At 36.4% G+C, this 17,277-nt stretch overlaps 1 protein-coding gene across 1 annotated transcript in view; it reads left to right on the top strand.

Annotated features, from left to right (window-relative positions):
• LOC104150173 (adhesion G-protein coupled receptor V1) overlaps positions 1-17,277 on the top strand; it is a 273,763-nt gene that overhangs the window by 173,843 nt on the left and 82,643 nt on the right. Inside the window, exon 85 of the mRNA XM_068926389.1 lies at positions 10,521-10,637. Within this exon, the coding sequence (XP_068782490.1) occupies positions 10,521-10,637 (117 nt within the window). The remainder of the gene's footprint in view (positions 1-10,520; positions 10,638-17,277) is intronic.

The following is a 17,277-nucleotide window of genomic DNA, read 5'->3' as shown; positions in this document are numbered from 1 at the left end:
AGTTATTTTCTTCAGACAGCGGAGAGAGTGCGTTCTGCCAACAGAGATGCTAGTGAAAAGGATAACCATTTACCATCGCTGCTCTTCTGCTGCAGGTTGCTTCCTTGGTATACCTGCTATTTAAGCTGCTTAACAGTTACTAATTCTGTAAATGTGACCCAGATTACCTTTAATAGTTTAACTAGTATGTCTTTGCTTAGCTTCATCCATTTTAAGTGAAGAAAGGAGAAATCAAAAGACCAATCTCCAGGCAGAGGTTGCAACTCTTCCAGTTTGCATAGTGAAGCCAGAAGACACTATGCATCTATAATTACATCTGTTTTTTCTTTTTTAAGAAGATGGATACATAGGTTTTTTTCATGATTGGCTAGTTGTATAGAGAAGCATGGGAGGCCTCTGGTGCTATGTTAAATGTATCAAGAGGGAACCCTGATTTGCATCCCAGCCTCAATTTGTGGTGAATGTCACCTATACTGTGTTGTGATTTCTACTGGAAGGAAACCTAGACCTGCAGGCTGACAGGGAGTTGCAGTTTACTCCAGCCAGAATGAAAACTCTGGGGAGTGACTTCAGAAATAACATGAAAAGGAGAAAGGTAACTACTTATGTGAAGTGTCAAGAGTTAACAGGTCCCTTTCCCCTTGCATTGATTTTATTTACCCAACGTCAGGCATGGCTGACCCTGGATAGAGTCCTAAATTCAGTTTGCATGTAATAAATGGTCATGCTGTCAAATTCTCGTGTACTTACTGCAGGAGACTTGTGCCTGAACTTTAAGAAAACCTATCTCCAGGAACAGAGAAAACGACAAGTCTCATTAATGACTGTTTTACCCTGAAAACATGTCCTAGGCATAGATAGATCCCATCTGAGAAGTTTCTAGAGCCAAAGAAATCTTTTAGTGCAGATCTCCTGCTCAGGGTCTAATCTGAGTTTCTAGACAGAAAACAAGAGGAGGAGATTCTACCAGAGAAAGCACACGCCCATGAGAAAAGCTTGGTTTGGGTCTGTCAAATCAGCCTGTTGATACTGCTGTGTTATGACTGGGTACTTGAAACTGGGAAAGACTGAAGAGACATTTTTAAAGGTATTAAAATGCAGCTTTTCTAGCTTCTGTGTTTGCATTCATGGGGCAGAAGTGTTGCGTTATGGAAGATCTTGCATGCAGCAGGATTCAAGCACTTTGGCTTGTGTTCCATAATGACTGGCAAATCAATGTATATCTTTGGCCCGGATCTAAATGGAGGCAATACTATGACTTTCTTTATAGGGTACGCTGCTAGATACAGTGTTCTGAATCTGTATGTAAAACTAAACAGGTTAGGACCTGCTATGAGCGACCTATTTCTGCTTTTTACTTATTTCAAAAAAAAAAAAGAGTATAACTTATCAATGGATATCATTTAATGTATTCTTTGTAAGGGACAGTGTGATTGGAATAGAGACCAAATTATAACTGACAATGCAGTCTGGTACTTGTGACAGACTTGCTTTGTAGAGGGCTAACTTATGCTTCAGTGTTAGCTCCTAGCTGATGAGCTGTAGATCGTGGTGCCCCATGATCTACATGGGAGTATCCTACTCCCCTCAGATTACCTGTCCCCTTGCTTAGGGAAGCAAAAAAAGTCCCTGAGGCCAAAAATAGGAACTGAGGAGGGTAGAGACTGAACCCAGCGTGAAGCCTACTGGCATCCTGCTCAAATGGGGGAAGGGAATGAGCAACATATGGTTACTGATGTCTAATCACTATTTAAAATGGTTGCAAACTCTGCTGTTGCTTAATAAAGCGTAAACATCTTTATACAAAAGCACTGTGGGTCACTGTATTGTAAATATACAATCAACATTTCAAGTGATTTTATTTTAATTAGCTGTTTAGCTTTTCTTATTTTAATGTGCCAGTTTAGTGACATAAAATCAGCATTCTTTAAGTGAAAATCATAAATACAGAAATATTTCTAAATATATAATGCAAATTATACAGTAAGACCTTGGAATTACTGTTCATGAGGCACTTATATTTTAAAATATGCTTAATGACCTAACTGAAGCCAAAAGAAACAAAACTAAATACTTAAGTTTGGTTTTTCTAGTGTGAGTAATAAAGCATCAGTCCTTTGAATTGTGATACCACTGAAACAATTTTGTGAAGTCATTTAGCAGTCATGTAAATTCATAAAGGAACTTAACTCCTTATTTTTGCATCATTAATACAGAATAAAGATGAGAGTAAAAATTAGTTACTGAATCTTCCTTTTGACTTGCTTAAATACTATGTTTTGAATCTTCTAAATTGTATTTTTCTCAGTGTTCTGGAACACGCTGTGTGTTGTATTGCTACTTTTCTGGAAAGACTGTCTTAGTATTTTTGCTAGTGTCCATAAATCTGCATGTTTTTTGGTACATCCCTTTGTTGGTATTTTTGTTCTGGCATTTAATATCAGAACACTAAACACCAAAAGAGCGCTTGGCTTACATCAGTGCTGTCCTGACCTACAGAGCAGTAACAAAAAGTATGATTCATATGCACTATTATTAAGCAGTGTCCCTGTGTTCCAGGAGGTTACCCCATTTTTACCCATATAAAGTAAATTCAGAGCAGAAGAGAGTGGTTCGGTGAGGACATGAAAGTTTTAATGTGTTTTTCTTTCCTGTGCTATTGTTCATTGCAATTAAGTCCAACAAAAGGAACAGCACAATAAATTCTGTCTTTGATACTGTTCCTTTTCTGAGATCGTATTGGTATAATAACAAATAGATTGTGGTTGGGCTTTTCATTTTCTTTTCTAATAGAAATGCATGTTTAAAAAAAACTGTACTAGGAAGAAAATAATCTTTACCGATCTGGCACAAAGAAATTTTGAATTAATAAATTAGTAAAAGAATTTTTCTCTTAATGTAAGAAGCAATGAAATAACCACTATTAGAATCAGTTTTGGTAAGATATATGTGAAGACATTTACTTAAGCAAGAAGGCAATGTCTAAAGCTTTGTGAATTTGGGCTCCTGGTGTGAAACAAAAATTTACCGAAACGCAGCAACAGTATACTGGCATATCCTTTACTGGTACACTCATAAGTACTCTAGACAAGTTGACAGCTTGATCTGTGGGTTTCTCTCAGTAGGGAAGGATCTTTTTTCAGGAAATCTGAAAAGAAATACCGGACGCAGGGGTGCTTCCTGCTTGGATGAGAAAGTGAAACTGTTTTTGAGTCAACAGATGCAGCAAGTCCTAGCTCAGTACCCTGTTCCAGAACCAAATGCACATTGTTCTGTGGCATAATGGTTTTATATCTGCTTGGTCTTGCCTTCTGAAAAGAACTTCATACATAGAAAAACACCAAATTAATTCACATTTGTCATTCAGGGCGCTATTAACAAGAAAAGATGAATGTAATGACTTGGACTTGGCAATGGCCATGTCCTCTACTGAGATTGTTTTTTGAATAAATCATCCTTAAAGCCTGTTCAAACCAACTGAAAATCACCCACAACTTTTTTCTCCAGAGCACAGTAAGGTGTTCTCCTTTTTCTTCCTTCCAGAACAACATACTGCCTTTTCAGCCCTTCTTGCAACCCAAGGGAAAGACTGTAACTCTCAGGTTTGTTCTCCCCATCTGGAAACATTTTTACAGTTCTTTACATTATAAATCAACTCTTGATTATACATTACTTATTTTACTTTACTCCTTATTTTACTTATTGCATAATGGATTTATCTGACCATTTGCAATATCAGTGGTGAAAGTTTCTGATTTCTAATATTTTTGAAGGCGTTAAAGTGAGCTCATTAGCTATAGCTAATAGTACATCAGATCACATCAGATATTCTTAGATCTTTGTAGAACAAAGATTTTCTTCCAGTACTTATTGCAGTGTTAGGCTGAAAATATAGGAGAGAATCTTAAGATTGATAGTTTCAGGTTGGCAGGCATCTGGTAAATCTCTTTATCTATCGATTTTTAACAGAAAACTCATTAGGTACTGTATATTCTCTGACTGAGAATAGATTGCATGATGTGACTTACTATAAAAACCAAGGACAATTTTATCTTTTAAATACAAAAATAAAGGAATATTCTTTTATTGAAGTATTGCAAATTGAGTAATTTTACTGCACATCTGTTGGACGGTTTTGAAGGGATGTAAATACATCATAACGGTAACCATTTTAATGCAGTATTTTTCAAACAAGTTCCAAACAATTGGTGGAAGCCATGATGTAGGCTTAAATCCAGAAGTAACAGAAAGTGCTGACATTTTGGGTTTCTATTTGGAATTATTGGCCTTCATCACTGTTGAAATTTTGAACGCAGAGAAACAAGCATTCAAGGCTACTTCAGTAGAATTCACAAAAATTTGTATTGTCCTATAACAGTAAGCACCATTGCAAACGTTTATAGTTCCTTTATACCTTAAAAAATAAAATAGTTGTGGTCTTTGCTATACTTAGAAAGAGAAATGATGCAAATAATATGGTATCTGTAGCAATTCATTAATATTGCATTTTCTTCAAAGACACTTTATTCACGGATAATTTTTCCCATGTGCAATCCTGGATTTGATCATATGGTGATGAAGTAATATATGGCAGTGTACATAATATGTGAGTTTTGTACATATATGTCCAAAAGCTGTCTCAGTCCATTCTGGTCACAGGTATACAGTTTAAGGTCTTTACTTCTATGATTGAGAGTAGAGATAAGATCCGTTTCAATGTATTGTATGCTGTAGCCTCATTTTAAAGTCTATCATCTAGTAGCATTTCAGCATGGGGCAAGTTGTAATTAGCGCTACTTTGTATTGCAGTTATTTATTATTCTTACATGTTTGCTCTTATTTAAGTTTCAGCCAACTTCTCACTTGACTATTGTTTACTGGATTGATATGGAGTTGCTACAGCCTTCATGTCTTTCCTTTTCCTCTTTTATATATTTGAAATGCAACCCTCATTTAGACAAGTGGAATCATTGTTTTCTCTGTAAATTTCTGTAACAAGGCAAAGTTTTGCTCCACCGAATCTGACTTCACAAGACTTCAACAAATTCCTCTAGCATTAGAAAGTTGGCTGATTTCCTGCCATCATCTATACTTGGTATTACTGAACATGTCATATACATGTGCATGGTCTTATTATATGAGAGTAGTGTAACTTTCTCGTATGGAATTTTTGGCAACAGGTTTTTAGTTATGCAACTGAAGAGAAAATAATGTAAAATTTCTGGTAAAACTATACAGTGAGTCAGGAAAATGAAATAAAATAAGTGTGGATCCAAATTAAAAAAATTAAAATCTTCACATTTTCAGAGAAGACAGTGATGTTGAACATTGCTATTGGGATAAAGGAGGATGGTTAATAGAATTAATAGTATGGAATAAAAGTTACGACTGCTGAGTAGAAGCAGAGCCCAAAGGATCGGTGCATTCATGCATGGGACAAGAGGCTCCCCCATCCTAAATTTGAAAATGCTGGCATGTGACCTTGCAGATCTAGCAGAAAGTGTTTTGTAACAAATCCATCAATTCAGAGTGCTACTGTGTGAGTGAAAAATGGCACATTAAAAAGGGGAAGTAATCTTTTGCAACTGCAGGCCCGTTAATTTGGTCTTGGTAGCATGTGAGAGTTTAGGAAAAAGAAGGCATCAAAAGACATAGAGATAAATGAAGAAAAGAATAAGGTTTCCCATGTGTTTATGCTTAGATCATGTCGGACTAACCTGGTAATTTTCTTTGATAAGATAAATGCAGTAAAATACTTGATATGTCACATAATCAGAAAGTAATAATAGAGGAGTATTAGTCCAAGAATTTGAACACGGAAAGAGAAAGACTAATGGAAAAAAAAAAAGCTATAAGAGAGTGATGAATGAAGAGAGGTACTTCGCTGATCCTAAAGGATCAGTCTTTAGAACAGAAAATAATGTGCCCTAGCAAAATGTACCCATGGCATCAAATGGAGAAACACTGTCATTACAAAGGGGTATTGGGATAGCAACTGGGATAGCATGTAGAAAGATGTGAATAGCTTTGAAGATTGAAGCATGAAATAGGGTAATATTTGCTAGTCAAAAGTGAAAAGTCATAACTTGCAGGTTAATAGCAAAAGTATTTCCTCTCTGGAGAGAGGTAATCGGTTGGAAATGAGAAGAAAATAAGAGAGTACTAGATATTTATGAGGTAATTGTGTTATTACCATATCAGAAAAGGCGGTTTCATGGGCAATAAGGTCATACTAAACTGTAGGGTGAGAACTTTCTGAGACTGCTGCAGCTCCTCTTCATCCAACTCTCAGTAACTGTTTTCAGAGTAGAATCTAAGTGAAACTGGCATAGAAAAGAGCTGCAAAATTGGTATAGAAACTGGAAAGACTTTCATAAAGGGAGAGTACATGAGAGTATAAATTTCACAATGCAGTACATAGGATTACTTTGAGAAACAAGGCAAATTGATCCAGACGGAATGCTGTATTTGCAGAACTGAACTGCTTTTGCTGCTCAGCCAAGCTCAGGCATCTCTATGATAAGGTCCTGCAGTGTGCAATGATTGGCTTATTTAGCCTTGAAAAATGAAGTCTGGGGGAGAATACTATCACCTTCTGTGAATTCATGCTAGTGCAAACCTCAGGGAGGAGGAAAAGCTGCTTAACCAAGAGAGCCTTCAAACAAAAGAACAAATAGATGTAAATTGACCATGAATAAGTATAGGCTGAAAACCAGAAGAAGGCTCTTGCCTAGAAGAGGAGTGAGGTTCTGAAACAGTCTACTGCCTGCAGACAGTGGTTCAAGAATATTCTTGTTCATACGGAAATGTACAGTTTTATAAATCATCCCTTTTTATTCATTTATAGTTTGATGTTTATGACTGAGGTTGAATGCCCAGGTTCTAATGTCATTGTATATAATTGCTAGGTAATTGTCTTAGCATTATAAAGGAATTCCAATATTCTGGTTAATTAACTGATCAGTTCAGCTGTTGAGTAAATGACTGTCAGATAGGCAGATAGGAACCCTATGAAAGATCTTTTTTTCACTTTAACAGAAGTGCATTGATTTATTATCTTTTGGCTTTTAACCTTTATTTGTTCATTTTATCAAGAAGAATCTCCTGAGTGATATGCAATCACTGTGGCACAGAAATATCACTCACAGGTTAACAAATTACTAGCCTATTACTTGAGTGACTTGAGTCACTTCTTATCCCTGGATGAAATCATTTCAGGTTAGGACTGATCACCTGGACAAGTAGCAGGAAGAAGCATTATATGTATAATCTCTGCATAGAACCAAATAGCAAGTTACAAGAAATTGTTTGCTAAGGAACATTTTAAAATCATACAATCTCTGTAAACAGAGCTCTTGAACTACCGGAATCAAGAGGCGCACGTGTCCTAGTTGGGTTATATGTTTTTCTTTTTTTTTTTTTTTTTTTTTAAATACTCCAACAGAGAATACAGAAGACGTGAGGCAGTTGGGCCTAAGGGGCAATTTTTGTGGAAGGTGCTCCTTGTGTGTTTTCCTGACTGCCTGAGATCATAGGAGGAAGGTTTATTCAATGGCCTGCACTGCTTGTGTTTCTACTAAATTGCAGTGTATCACATTATAAGCTGTGAGTTCCAGTGCTGCTAGGATTTGACAGAACAGCATAGCTAAAAAAAGTATAGTCGTCTTTCCAAAAATTTCAAAGTATTGTCTACCATTTGATTTTGGGTTATAATCCAGGTCCTAATAGAGCACTCCTATCTTCTGCCCAGGGTGCAAAATAAAAATTATATGAAAAATACTTTTTTTTGGCCTTGAAGACTGTAATGCCACCTTACAGCAAATTCTTAGCTGAGTGATTACTTTAGCCTTTTAGCTGTTTTATTTCTTCAGCAAGCATCAGAATCCACAAAAGCTATTCATCTGCTATTTATGACTTGTATGTTTAGCAAAAATTTGGAACCTTCATATTGTTTTGGTTAGAAAACTGTTGACAGAGCTAGGAATCACTGATGGTTTTTTTCCTTATATACAAAACATAAAATTCTCTCTTTTTTTTTTTTTTGAAACTCTGGAAGAGACTGGAAATGATAGTTTCTTTGGTTATAGCTGCAAAACCCTTTCAAGCCAATATTCAGCCCAGAAGGTGCCAGAAACAGGTTCCCAGGAGTCACTCAGTCTGTATTCTTGTCTTTTCATTTCTTCTTTGTCTCTGTCCCTAGTCTGTCAGTCTGTCTTTGACATATACATAAGCCTTCAGAGAACAAGAAGTAGGAAGCCCTCTCAGCCTATATGAGTCTTGTATTGTGCTTGCTGTAACTGCAGGCATTTGTTCAAGTTTTTTAAAAAGTACTGTTGGTACTGTGTGAGCTTGCTGGTGCTGCAGAGTTGTTTATGTAACTATTTCTTGTGTTTATCCCTAACGGAAGGCAGCTATTGCACACGCATTTCAATTATGTTTAACCCGCTCCAGACAATAACATTTGTTTCAGCCCTGTCAGCATTTGGCAAAGAGCAGTCTATATTAAGCTGTGTATTAACTTCTTTATAACTGAGTGGTTACGTTACCATGGTTAGATTCCAGTTCCCAGCAGAACACTCAGGAAGTCCCCATAGCACACGAGAAGTGGTTTTTATTCCCTTTGGGCAATGAAGTGCCACCCCATAATTGTTCTTCGTCCACTTGTTGTCCAGCTGTTCACTTGTTACTTGTTCTGTTTCAGTATTAAATAATATTGTTTATGTGAGAGATCTATTTGTTGTAGTATTTGTCTCTCAGTATACAGAGCCCGTCTTCATAAAGATTTTTTTCATAGTAAGGAGACTTGGAATGAGTTATCTAATAGCATACATATATTTTTGTTATACATACAATGTCCAGGGATATGCCAAAACACTTGGTATTCTTTAACCTCCTTCCCTACCCGATCCCGCCTCCCAAGAAGTTACATTAAGTAACTCAGTTTTGAAACAGCCTGCACAGTCCATAAACTGTTATTACTAAAAAGTCAATAGGCTGTTGCTCAAAGTAGTAGAATTCTTTGTGAAGGAAAGGAAACATCATCAATTGCTGTAGGCATTCAGTAGGTAAATTGAGCCTTTCTTTATGTGAAGACATTAGTTCTTTAATGAATTCTACTTGTAAAACTATTTCCTCGGTAAAGAAATTCATAGAAGATAGAGCTAAAACTTTTTGAGATTTATTTTAATTTTAAATATGTGCTTTGTTTTTTTTCCCATATCTGTTTTAATATGGAATAAACCAATAATGTCTCTTTGTTATATTGAAATTGTTTAGCGTCAGGTCACTGTATTGAACAATGGACTAGCTACTTACCAGGCCAAGACACTGCCCTTTGATCTTTGACATGCCTGTGGAACATACCTTAACTTATATCTCTCTAATGAGTATGAAATCGTGCCCTACTCTTAGGCAACAGAAGAAATGCTTACACCTTTTTATCCAGTAGTACAATTTCTGCAATGGATGCGATTGTTAGATGTCTGACAGTTTGGAAGAGAGAAAATGTCTCTTGAGGTTGCTTCCTTGTTTGGGGGTGTTTCTCTTTTTAAGGAATTGGCAGGGCAGGGGATAAGACTTAAAAGAGTTTCCCATGTGATATTCTGAGATTATACTGAATGTGATGATGAGATATGCAAGACATATTATAAAAGCTTTCAGTGAGACAGTTAAACCCAAGTATAGCTGTGTTGCACTTATTGGACAGGCTGAAAATGAAAATTATCTCAACATTACATCTTGAATAGATCTGCATTCTTGAATGTTCTGCATTCAGAAGCTGGAAAACTGTGGGCCTGCTTGTCTTTCACGCTGGTGTAATGTAAGAATAATTGCGTTTGTATGGGTATGAGTCAGAGGAGATTTGGGGCCCTCATGTCCAGTCAACGACATGAATACTTATAGAAGACTATTCAAAAAAGTCATCTGAGTGAATAAGACAATGCGCAAGAAAAGGTGGAACGTGCTTTGTCCCTGTGAAAGTGTAGACAATAATGCAAAGGTTATAAACAGAATGTTTGCGCGATTAGAATTTGCAGGCCAAAAATGAAATAATCTGTTAAAGTGCTTACAAAACACACCAACCTTATGGTATCGGTGAATTATTTTTAATACCTCTTGACAAAATTTCTGACCCTACAGAAATCAGTAAGTAATGCGTCTTTATGTTTTATGGACTTCACCCTCAGTCCAGCACTAGTGTCTAAAATTGCGTGGCAAATAGTCCATGGGACAATATTAAACAATAAAAATTTAGTCTCTTTATAGTCTTTTCAGGTATGAATGTGACACATACCAGATGGTCTGCAAGAAATTTAAAGCTAGTCTTGTAGCTGACAATGTTCAAGAGTCACTTCTTTAGGGTAGATATTAAAACCAGTTTTCCAGTGCATCTCTCCTTAGCCTCTGGAACAGTAATTTAGTGTGTATTTTTCTTCTAAACTGAAGATAATTCCTTTTTCTCATTATTACTATATTAATTTTATTTGATTCCAATGTGCATGTATATATTTCTTCTGCAGATTTCATTTCTGGCCTCAGCTTACATAAGCCAACATCTCTCAGAGGAAAGCTGCTCTGCCCTTGCATCTGTTACCCATTACCTTTACCTCTGCCAGTTCAGCTGGATGCTTATTCAGGTTAGTCTCTTAGCCTATTTTTCACCTCTTCCCCAAAATCTCTTTAGAAGTAACTGATACTTATACCATATTTCTAGCGTTTCTTAGTATATGTGTGCTTGAAATCCAGTGCTACTAGTGGGGCAAAACATTAGATGTTTCTTTATTAATATGGTGTGTCCAGATCCAGAGGTAAGTTCAAACCCCATAAAGGCTTTTTCCACTACTACCCATTACAACTGTGTGTAAGAATTTCCACATCTCACTTCAAAAGTTATCCTATGGAAGTTATTTTCTCAAAACACTGAAGAACTGTTTTTATTAGAGTTAATAACTTTTCTAAGCATCTCTTATGTGGTCTTTTGAAACAGTCTCTACACTGGCATTTTTTCAGTCGGTAACGTTTTAGTCTATGGTCTTGCATAAAATGACAAACATGCCTGAAAAATGTAGGGAAGGGAAAATATAAGGCCAAAAGTTTGCATTAAAATAAGGAGTATATGCCTTCACAAATATTTCCAGGATTTTGACACATTATGCAATAGTACCTGATATTAACAAAGGAAAAAAAAAAAAAGTGGAAGACTATGAACAATCAAATTTGTCATGGAAAAGTATCAATTGTAAGCTAGTCAAAACAACAAACTATGAGTTAATTTAGAAAATACATTACCATGTCGTCTTCTGGAAATCTGTATTTAGCACTGTCTAATGCATGACTTTTGGCATATGTTTGAGTAATGAATGGCACATTTATAGCACGCGGCATTATATATGCAGCTGCAGACTTTTATTTCATTACCATACAAACCCTCTAATATGCAGGTTGTCAGACCAAATCAAGAATGGCAAATTAGGCTATATCTAAATACAGCTTTCAGTCCCAGTGACATTTGCATGGTCTTTGGCATTTTCCTGGGATTGTCTCAGGTAATTAGTTTAAACAGAGCAAAACCCCAAGAGCTGAGAACCCTAACGGCCTCTGTAAACAGCTCCACTATGCATGCTGACCTTAACTAGTAGTGATTTTTAAGGGAGAGAAACATATAAGCAGTCCAAAATCAAACTATAGACCTAATAGAGGGAGGAATGCATGGGTATTTTAGATCCCATTTGATATGATGTATGCATTGTGATACAGCTTCATCACTTGCACTGCTGTTGCATCTGTTCCGAAAAATGGAGCATAGCCCTTTATTTATTTATATTTCACTCCACACTGAACAGAGATTTAAACTGATCTGGCTCTAGTGAGGCCTAGTATTGTTTTTGTTGCTGGTGGTTTTTCCTCAGTTTTATACAGTTAGCAAGAATAAATATTCTCCCTAGTGCACATTACTCTCTATTTTGTCAATACTGAACTTTGTCTGGCATGTTTCCCTTTCATATAGCTTAGCTTGTGGCTTTAATCATTTTATCACCTGTAAACTTTACTATTTCTTTATTCCAAATCACTATTTCAGACAATCAGTGTATGAAATATCACATAGCTTACAGTGGAGTCAAGTAATATCTGTGCCCCAGATGAGAATTAGTAATTTACTCCTATTTTGCTACCTTCTTCATGGCCAAGTTGTAAATTTTCTTTCACAAAATGATTATATAGTTGTACAATAGTCCTCCTATGAAAAAATACATAAAAACTTTTTGGGAAGTATGAATAGATCGTATCAGATTGCATCTTTTTTTAGTCATTTTTTAAATATCCTGTGAATATTCATGATAAGCCTCATCCTTGAATTAGTCATGAAGGCTCTTCATGTAATTCAGAGATGACAAAGATGCTTAAGAGGGGAATCCCTGATAACCTGCTGAGTGATGAAATGTCAAGAATAGCTAGGAGAAAAAGTCAGAGTGAAAGGGAATGTCTCTTTGTCTAGGGGACAGGTTTTGAGCCATGAAAAACTTCTGAAGATAGAAGGACTCAAGAGGGAAAGAAAAAATCTGAAGTGTCGATGAAACTAGACCTCAGCTGCAGTCTCTGCTCTCCTTGATTGAGAATAAGGTCTTGAGTTTGTATTTCCCACTACAGAGCTAAGTGAATTGATCTTCTAGCCATTGTTTATTTTGAGGAAACTATTTCTGCTATTTTAACTGTCCCAAATTATAAACATAATTATATATTTATTGGAACAGAAACTTAAATTTTTCTTTCCTAAGTGTGTGCTTTAACCACTGGCTCTTGAGTCTTTTTCCATGCCATAATTCATGTTTGATTACTCAAATCAACAGAAGAGATTGAGAAAGACAGTTTTCTGGAGATTGGAGCCCTCAGCTAAGAGAAGACTGTTTCAATACCCTGCTCTGCAGCACAGGCTTGAACCTCAGACTTGGATGTCCTAAAGGTGTAGCTCATCATTGCTCTGTTCTGCAGCAGAGAAACAATGTGTCAATCACATGGAGAGTTGGAAGTATGCTAAGAGATCCAGTCTGCTTTGACAAAACTGAGCAGAGAACTGTCTATTCGAAGAATCCTTCTCAAGGGCTCCTGGAGCCCTTGTCTCAATTTAGGGCTTTGAATTATAGCAGATGTCTCAGTTATAGTGAAGTCCATATCATTAAGAAACTCACAGCTGATGCAGTGTGGTTGGGGTGGAGATAGACTGCTTTACTCTTCTGTCAGGCTCTGAACATTGTCCCTTCTCCCTTAGCATTTCTGCCCAAAACAGTGAGGAAGCAATACTCAGGCACTAAAGGAATGCCGAGCACATCTCTGTCCTTGGTCCCCACAACAATATTGACAAAGCTTGTGGGGCCAGGTGAAAACCAGACTGATCTGGAAATTGTAGATGCCACTGCTGTCTAAATGGCAGATTTAGGTGCCTGGAAAATGAACGTATGTATTTCGCAGTGTTACATACTTAACACAAACGACCTGATTTGGAAGGCAGCATTATATCCTCAGTAATGTATTTGTACCTACATAGGACGTTTCCCTGGGACATAGTAGGCAAAAATATGCGAACAGATTCTGTACCACTCGCGCAGTCACTCTGCCCTCTTGGACGCTGTATGGAGTAATGTATATGCTTGATCATTGACTGATTTTATACATATCTGCTAATGTCAGCCTTGATCACTGCACACAGAAGTGGATGAGTTGATATGATCAGGTGTGAGAGGTGTGCAATGTAAATTGCAATGCTCAAAACATGCCTGGACAACGCTTCCAGTCAACAAATGTCTTCAGATAAAACCAGTTATCTGTACAGTTGGACCTAAACAGGTTCAACTTTGTAGTCCAGATCTATCAGAGATTTTTCCTTTCTAGATTCTAGGGCAACTTCCTTACCTTTTTGTCTTAATCTGTACATTTTCTGCAGTTTATAGCCAGATATTGCTAGCTCTAGTGCTTACACTTAGCATTTTATTATATTTTATCAATGGCTACAAAAACAAAATACATAGCCTGGCATTCTAACTGTTTTTACAGTTTTAGCTTCTTGTATTTGTAGGTTTAAACTCTCTATCTCTATTTATACTACCCATATAGTTACTGAAATGCAGGAATGGAGAGGACCTCAGAGACTTGCTCTGTTTGCAGAGGCAACTGAAGGGCACATCAGATCACTATTGCCACGGGCTTGTCCCATTGTTCAGTCTCTTTTTTTGGCTTTTACAAGGGAATTTATGTGGAATGCCAAGTGTTAATATCATCACCTTTTTTTTTTTTTTAAAGGATAAAGCTTTCTTGAGTGCAAGAGAAAAGGAGTGAGCAAGGTGCAAATTACTCTTTGTGCCCCCAAAATGAACTTAGCCTGGAATATTTGCCTCATACTCATGTCTGAAATCTCCATCCTTAGAAACATCCTCACCCACTGCTACTTGACAGCATGAGCCTGTATTTTCAAAAGCAGTCTATGTTTTTATCTTAACAATCATGTAAGGATGCCTTTCTGTAATATGTGTTATCCTTCCATCAATCTGCAGTATGACAACCAATATAAGCAAATAGAATTCTCTCTCCCTTTTTTTTTTACATTTGCTAACTTGTTACAAAAAAAGCATGTTACAAAGAAGTAATATGTTAAAAACTGTCTTTTGAGGGGAAAAAATTAAACCTGTGCAACTCCTCAATTGCCAATTTTGACATAGAGGACAACTGTGGGAAAAGATAGACTGCACCCCGTTTGTATTTATTTGAGCTATTACTAAGGTGGAATAAATCAACAGAGAAAGTGGCAATACGGTAAACAAAACAGAGTGAATATCATGAGCTTTCTGTCACCCATACCTTATTCCCCCTCCTGGATTAACTGGCATCTTCAAGTTTTCTGTAAATTTACCTGCAGACTTGTTAGACAAATACTTATCTTACAGTAAGTGTAATGCTTATTTTTAAGCATGATTTATGGACTGCTTAACAGGACCCAAAAACTAATTATATGAAAGCATGAAACAATTCTGAAAATGAATGCCCTGGCCATTCCTAAAAAGAAGGATGAAGGGAAATAGAAGCTTTTCCACTGAACTGAGGAAGACTTACTTAAAGCATTTCGCAGCTAGTCTTTACCTGACATCCACAGGCATTGCTAAATGAAAAAGAGAAAGAAAAAAAAAATAAATAAAGCATCCCACTTTGAGGAAGGTAGCTTCAGTTGAGTGTTTCATTCCAAGAGAGAAAAGTGTCACTGAGTTTAGCTTTGTCTCATTAAAATGTTACTTGAAGGTAATAATTGTTTTGTATTCCACACTGGAACAATCAGAACTTGTACATTTGTTCTTCTACCTGAACAGCTGAGAAATGGACTGTATGTTTTACTCTTCTGTAGAACTGGTTGTTCTACATGTTGCAGCATGGCAACAGGAAAGGATATGCTAAAGTTAGCTCCCTTATTTGTATTTCATTGATTTAATTTTGGATCATCAAAAGGGAGTTGGAGACAAGAACTTATAATTATCAAGACAGAAATGTCACTGCATGTGAAATGGTGAACTAACCAAACTCTCCTACCCCTTTGCAGGAACACAGGTGTTAAGTGTTCTCCTATGATACATCAGGTGATATAGGTAAATGTGACTAAACAAGCATAAGGCAAGGACACATGGTACCATTTCTTAGAAAATCTCAGTTGTATGACTGAGAACAATGATGAGCAGATAGTCAGAATTAGCAGAGACAACAATCACACTGAGTGTAATGGCATAAATCAGTTCAAGGATTTGCTGTCTGGAAATGTTCCCAGTCAAGCGCCGTCTAGTCAGGATTACAAGGCTATATAATTTGAAGATTTCTCCATGCCTGTCTTCTGCTTCTCCTTGTTGTTACAGCTAACCTTTAACTGCACAAAGGAAAGACTCGCGTTTCCTTTGAGATCAGGGAATTTTATTGGCATAAGTGACAAAGAGAATCGTGATTATGTTTCCAATACAATGTATAAAGTAAGAAAGAAAAGACTATTATAACAGGTCAGCTAGTAAGTGGGAAACTCTTTTAACAAATTGTAGATTTTGTTTTCAAATCCAGTTTTCAACTGTTCAGTATTTTCTCCCTATGAATGTTCAACATGGAATTAATAGTTTTTCTGTGTTCTTTCATGTTACACAGGCAAGTTGCAATTTATGTGGTAGGATTTTCCTGTGTTCTTTTAATGAAAATTAAATTTACCTTTGGTCACATACCACCCATCACCAAATGACAATGAGAAATGCCATAACAATTATTACATTAGTATAATTATGTACACTGGACATATGTATAAAATCTCATTCTGTAGAGAAGCATTTAAAATGCTTGCTAAACTAATAATTTTTATGAAAAACAAGTTGTCTGCAATGTGGTTTATGATTCATGATAGAAAGAATTGTGTATTCATAGTATGTAAATCACAGAACAAAAAATGTAATGATACTGGACTGATGAGACTTACATAGGCAATCCACAGACCACTATTTAAGCACTTGATTGTAAAAATTCAGTTTGCCTGAATAAATGAGAAGGCAAACTCTTGGCTATGGGAATTCAGAAAATTTCATAAACACAAGTAATCACTTTACAGTCTTGGCATTGTGTATAGGATTCACCCATCCTAACAATGAATAGCCACAAGTTAAGCATATAAATGCTTATAGAAATGCAAATATAAGCCTTGGTGAAATCCCTATGTAGTCAACAGAGAGATATGAGTATTATTGGGCAAGGTTCACTGGGTACCTGAAGATGCTGTCTCTCCCGGTCGACTATCCAGGGAGCCTAGAGGCACAAGCTTGAATTAGATGCCCTTTGGACAGAAAAAAGGTGAAATTGATCCTTTATTCTTCCCGTATAAAAGGTTGAAAATAATTTTATAACATGCAGAGCTGTAGTTAGTATAATAGGTTTGAAGTGAAGAAATATTTTGCAAAATATATTCTACTTATGAATGATTTAAGCATTTATTAGAAAGTAATAATGTGTGCATAACAGTGTTAAGTGTTAAAAAATGGTTCCACTATTAACTTTTTACCACAAAGATCGAGCAAAACTCTGCATGTATTTTGTTCTGTTGGAAGGGTTTCCTTGCTCGTATTAACAGTTCTTTCAAGAGATTTCTGCTATCCCAGTTGTTCATTTTGACTCATATATGGTTTTTAAGTTCTCACTTATGTTGTTTGATAATTAACTGAACATACTGGTAAGTTATTCTTTTGTGTGAAGGTATGGAGCGCAAAAATATAATGT

The sequence above is a fragment of the Struthio camelus genome, chromosome W, assembly GCF_040807025.1.
Source record: "Struthio camelus isolate bStrCam1 chromosome W, bStrCam1.hap1, whole genome shotgun sequence".
Lineage (NCBI taxonomy): Eukaryota > Metazoa > Chordata > Aves > Struthioniformes > Struthionidae > Struthio > Struthio camelus.
Note: the sequence above shows the minus strand (reverse complement) of the source record. Positions and strands in the feature narration are given on the sequence as shown.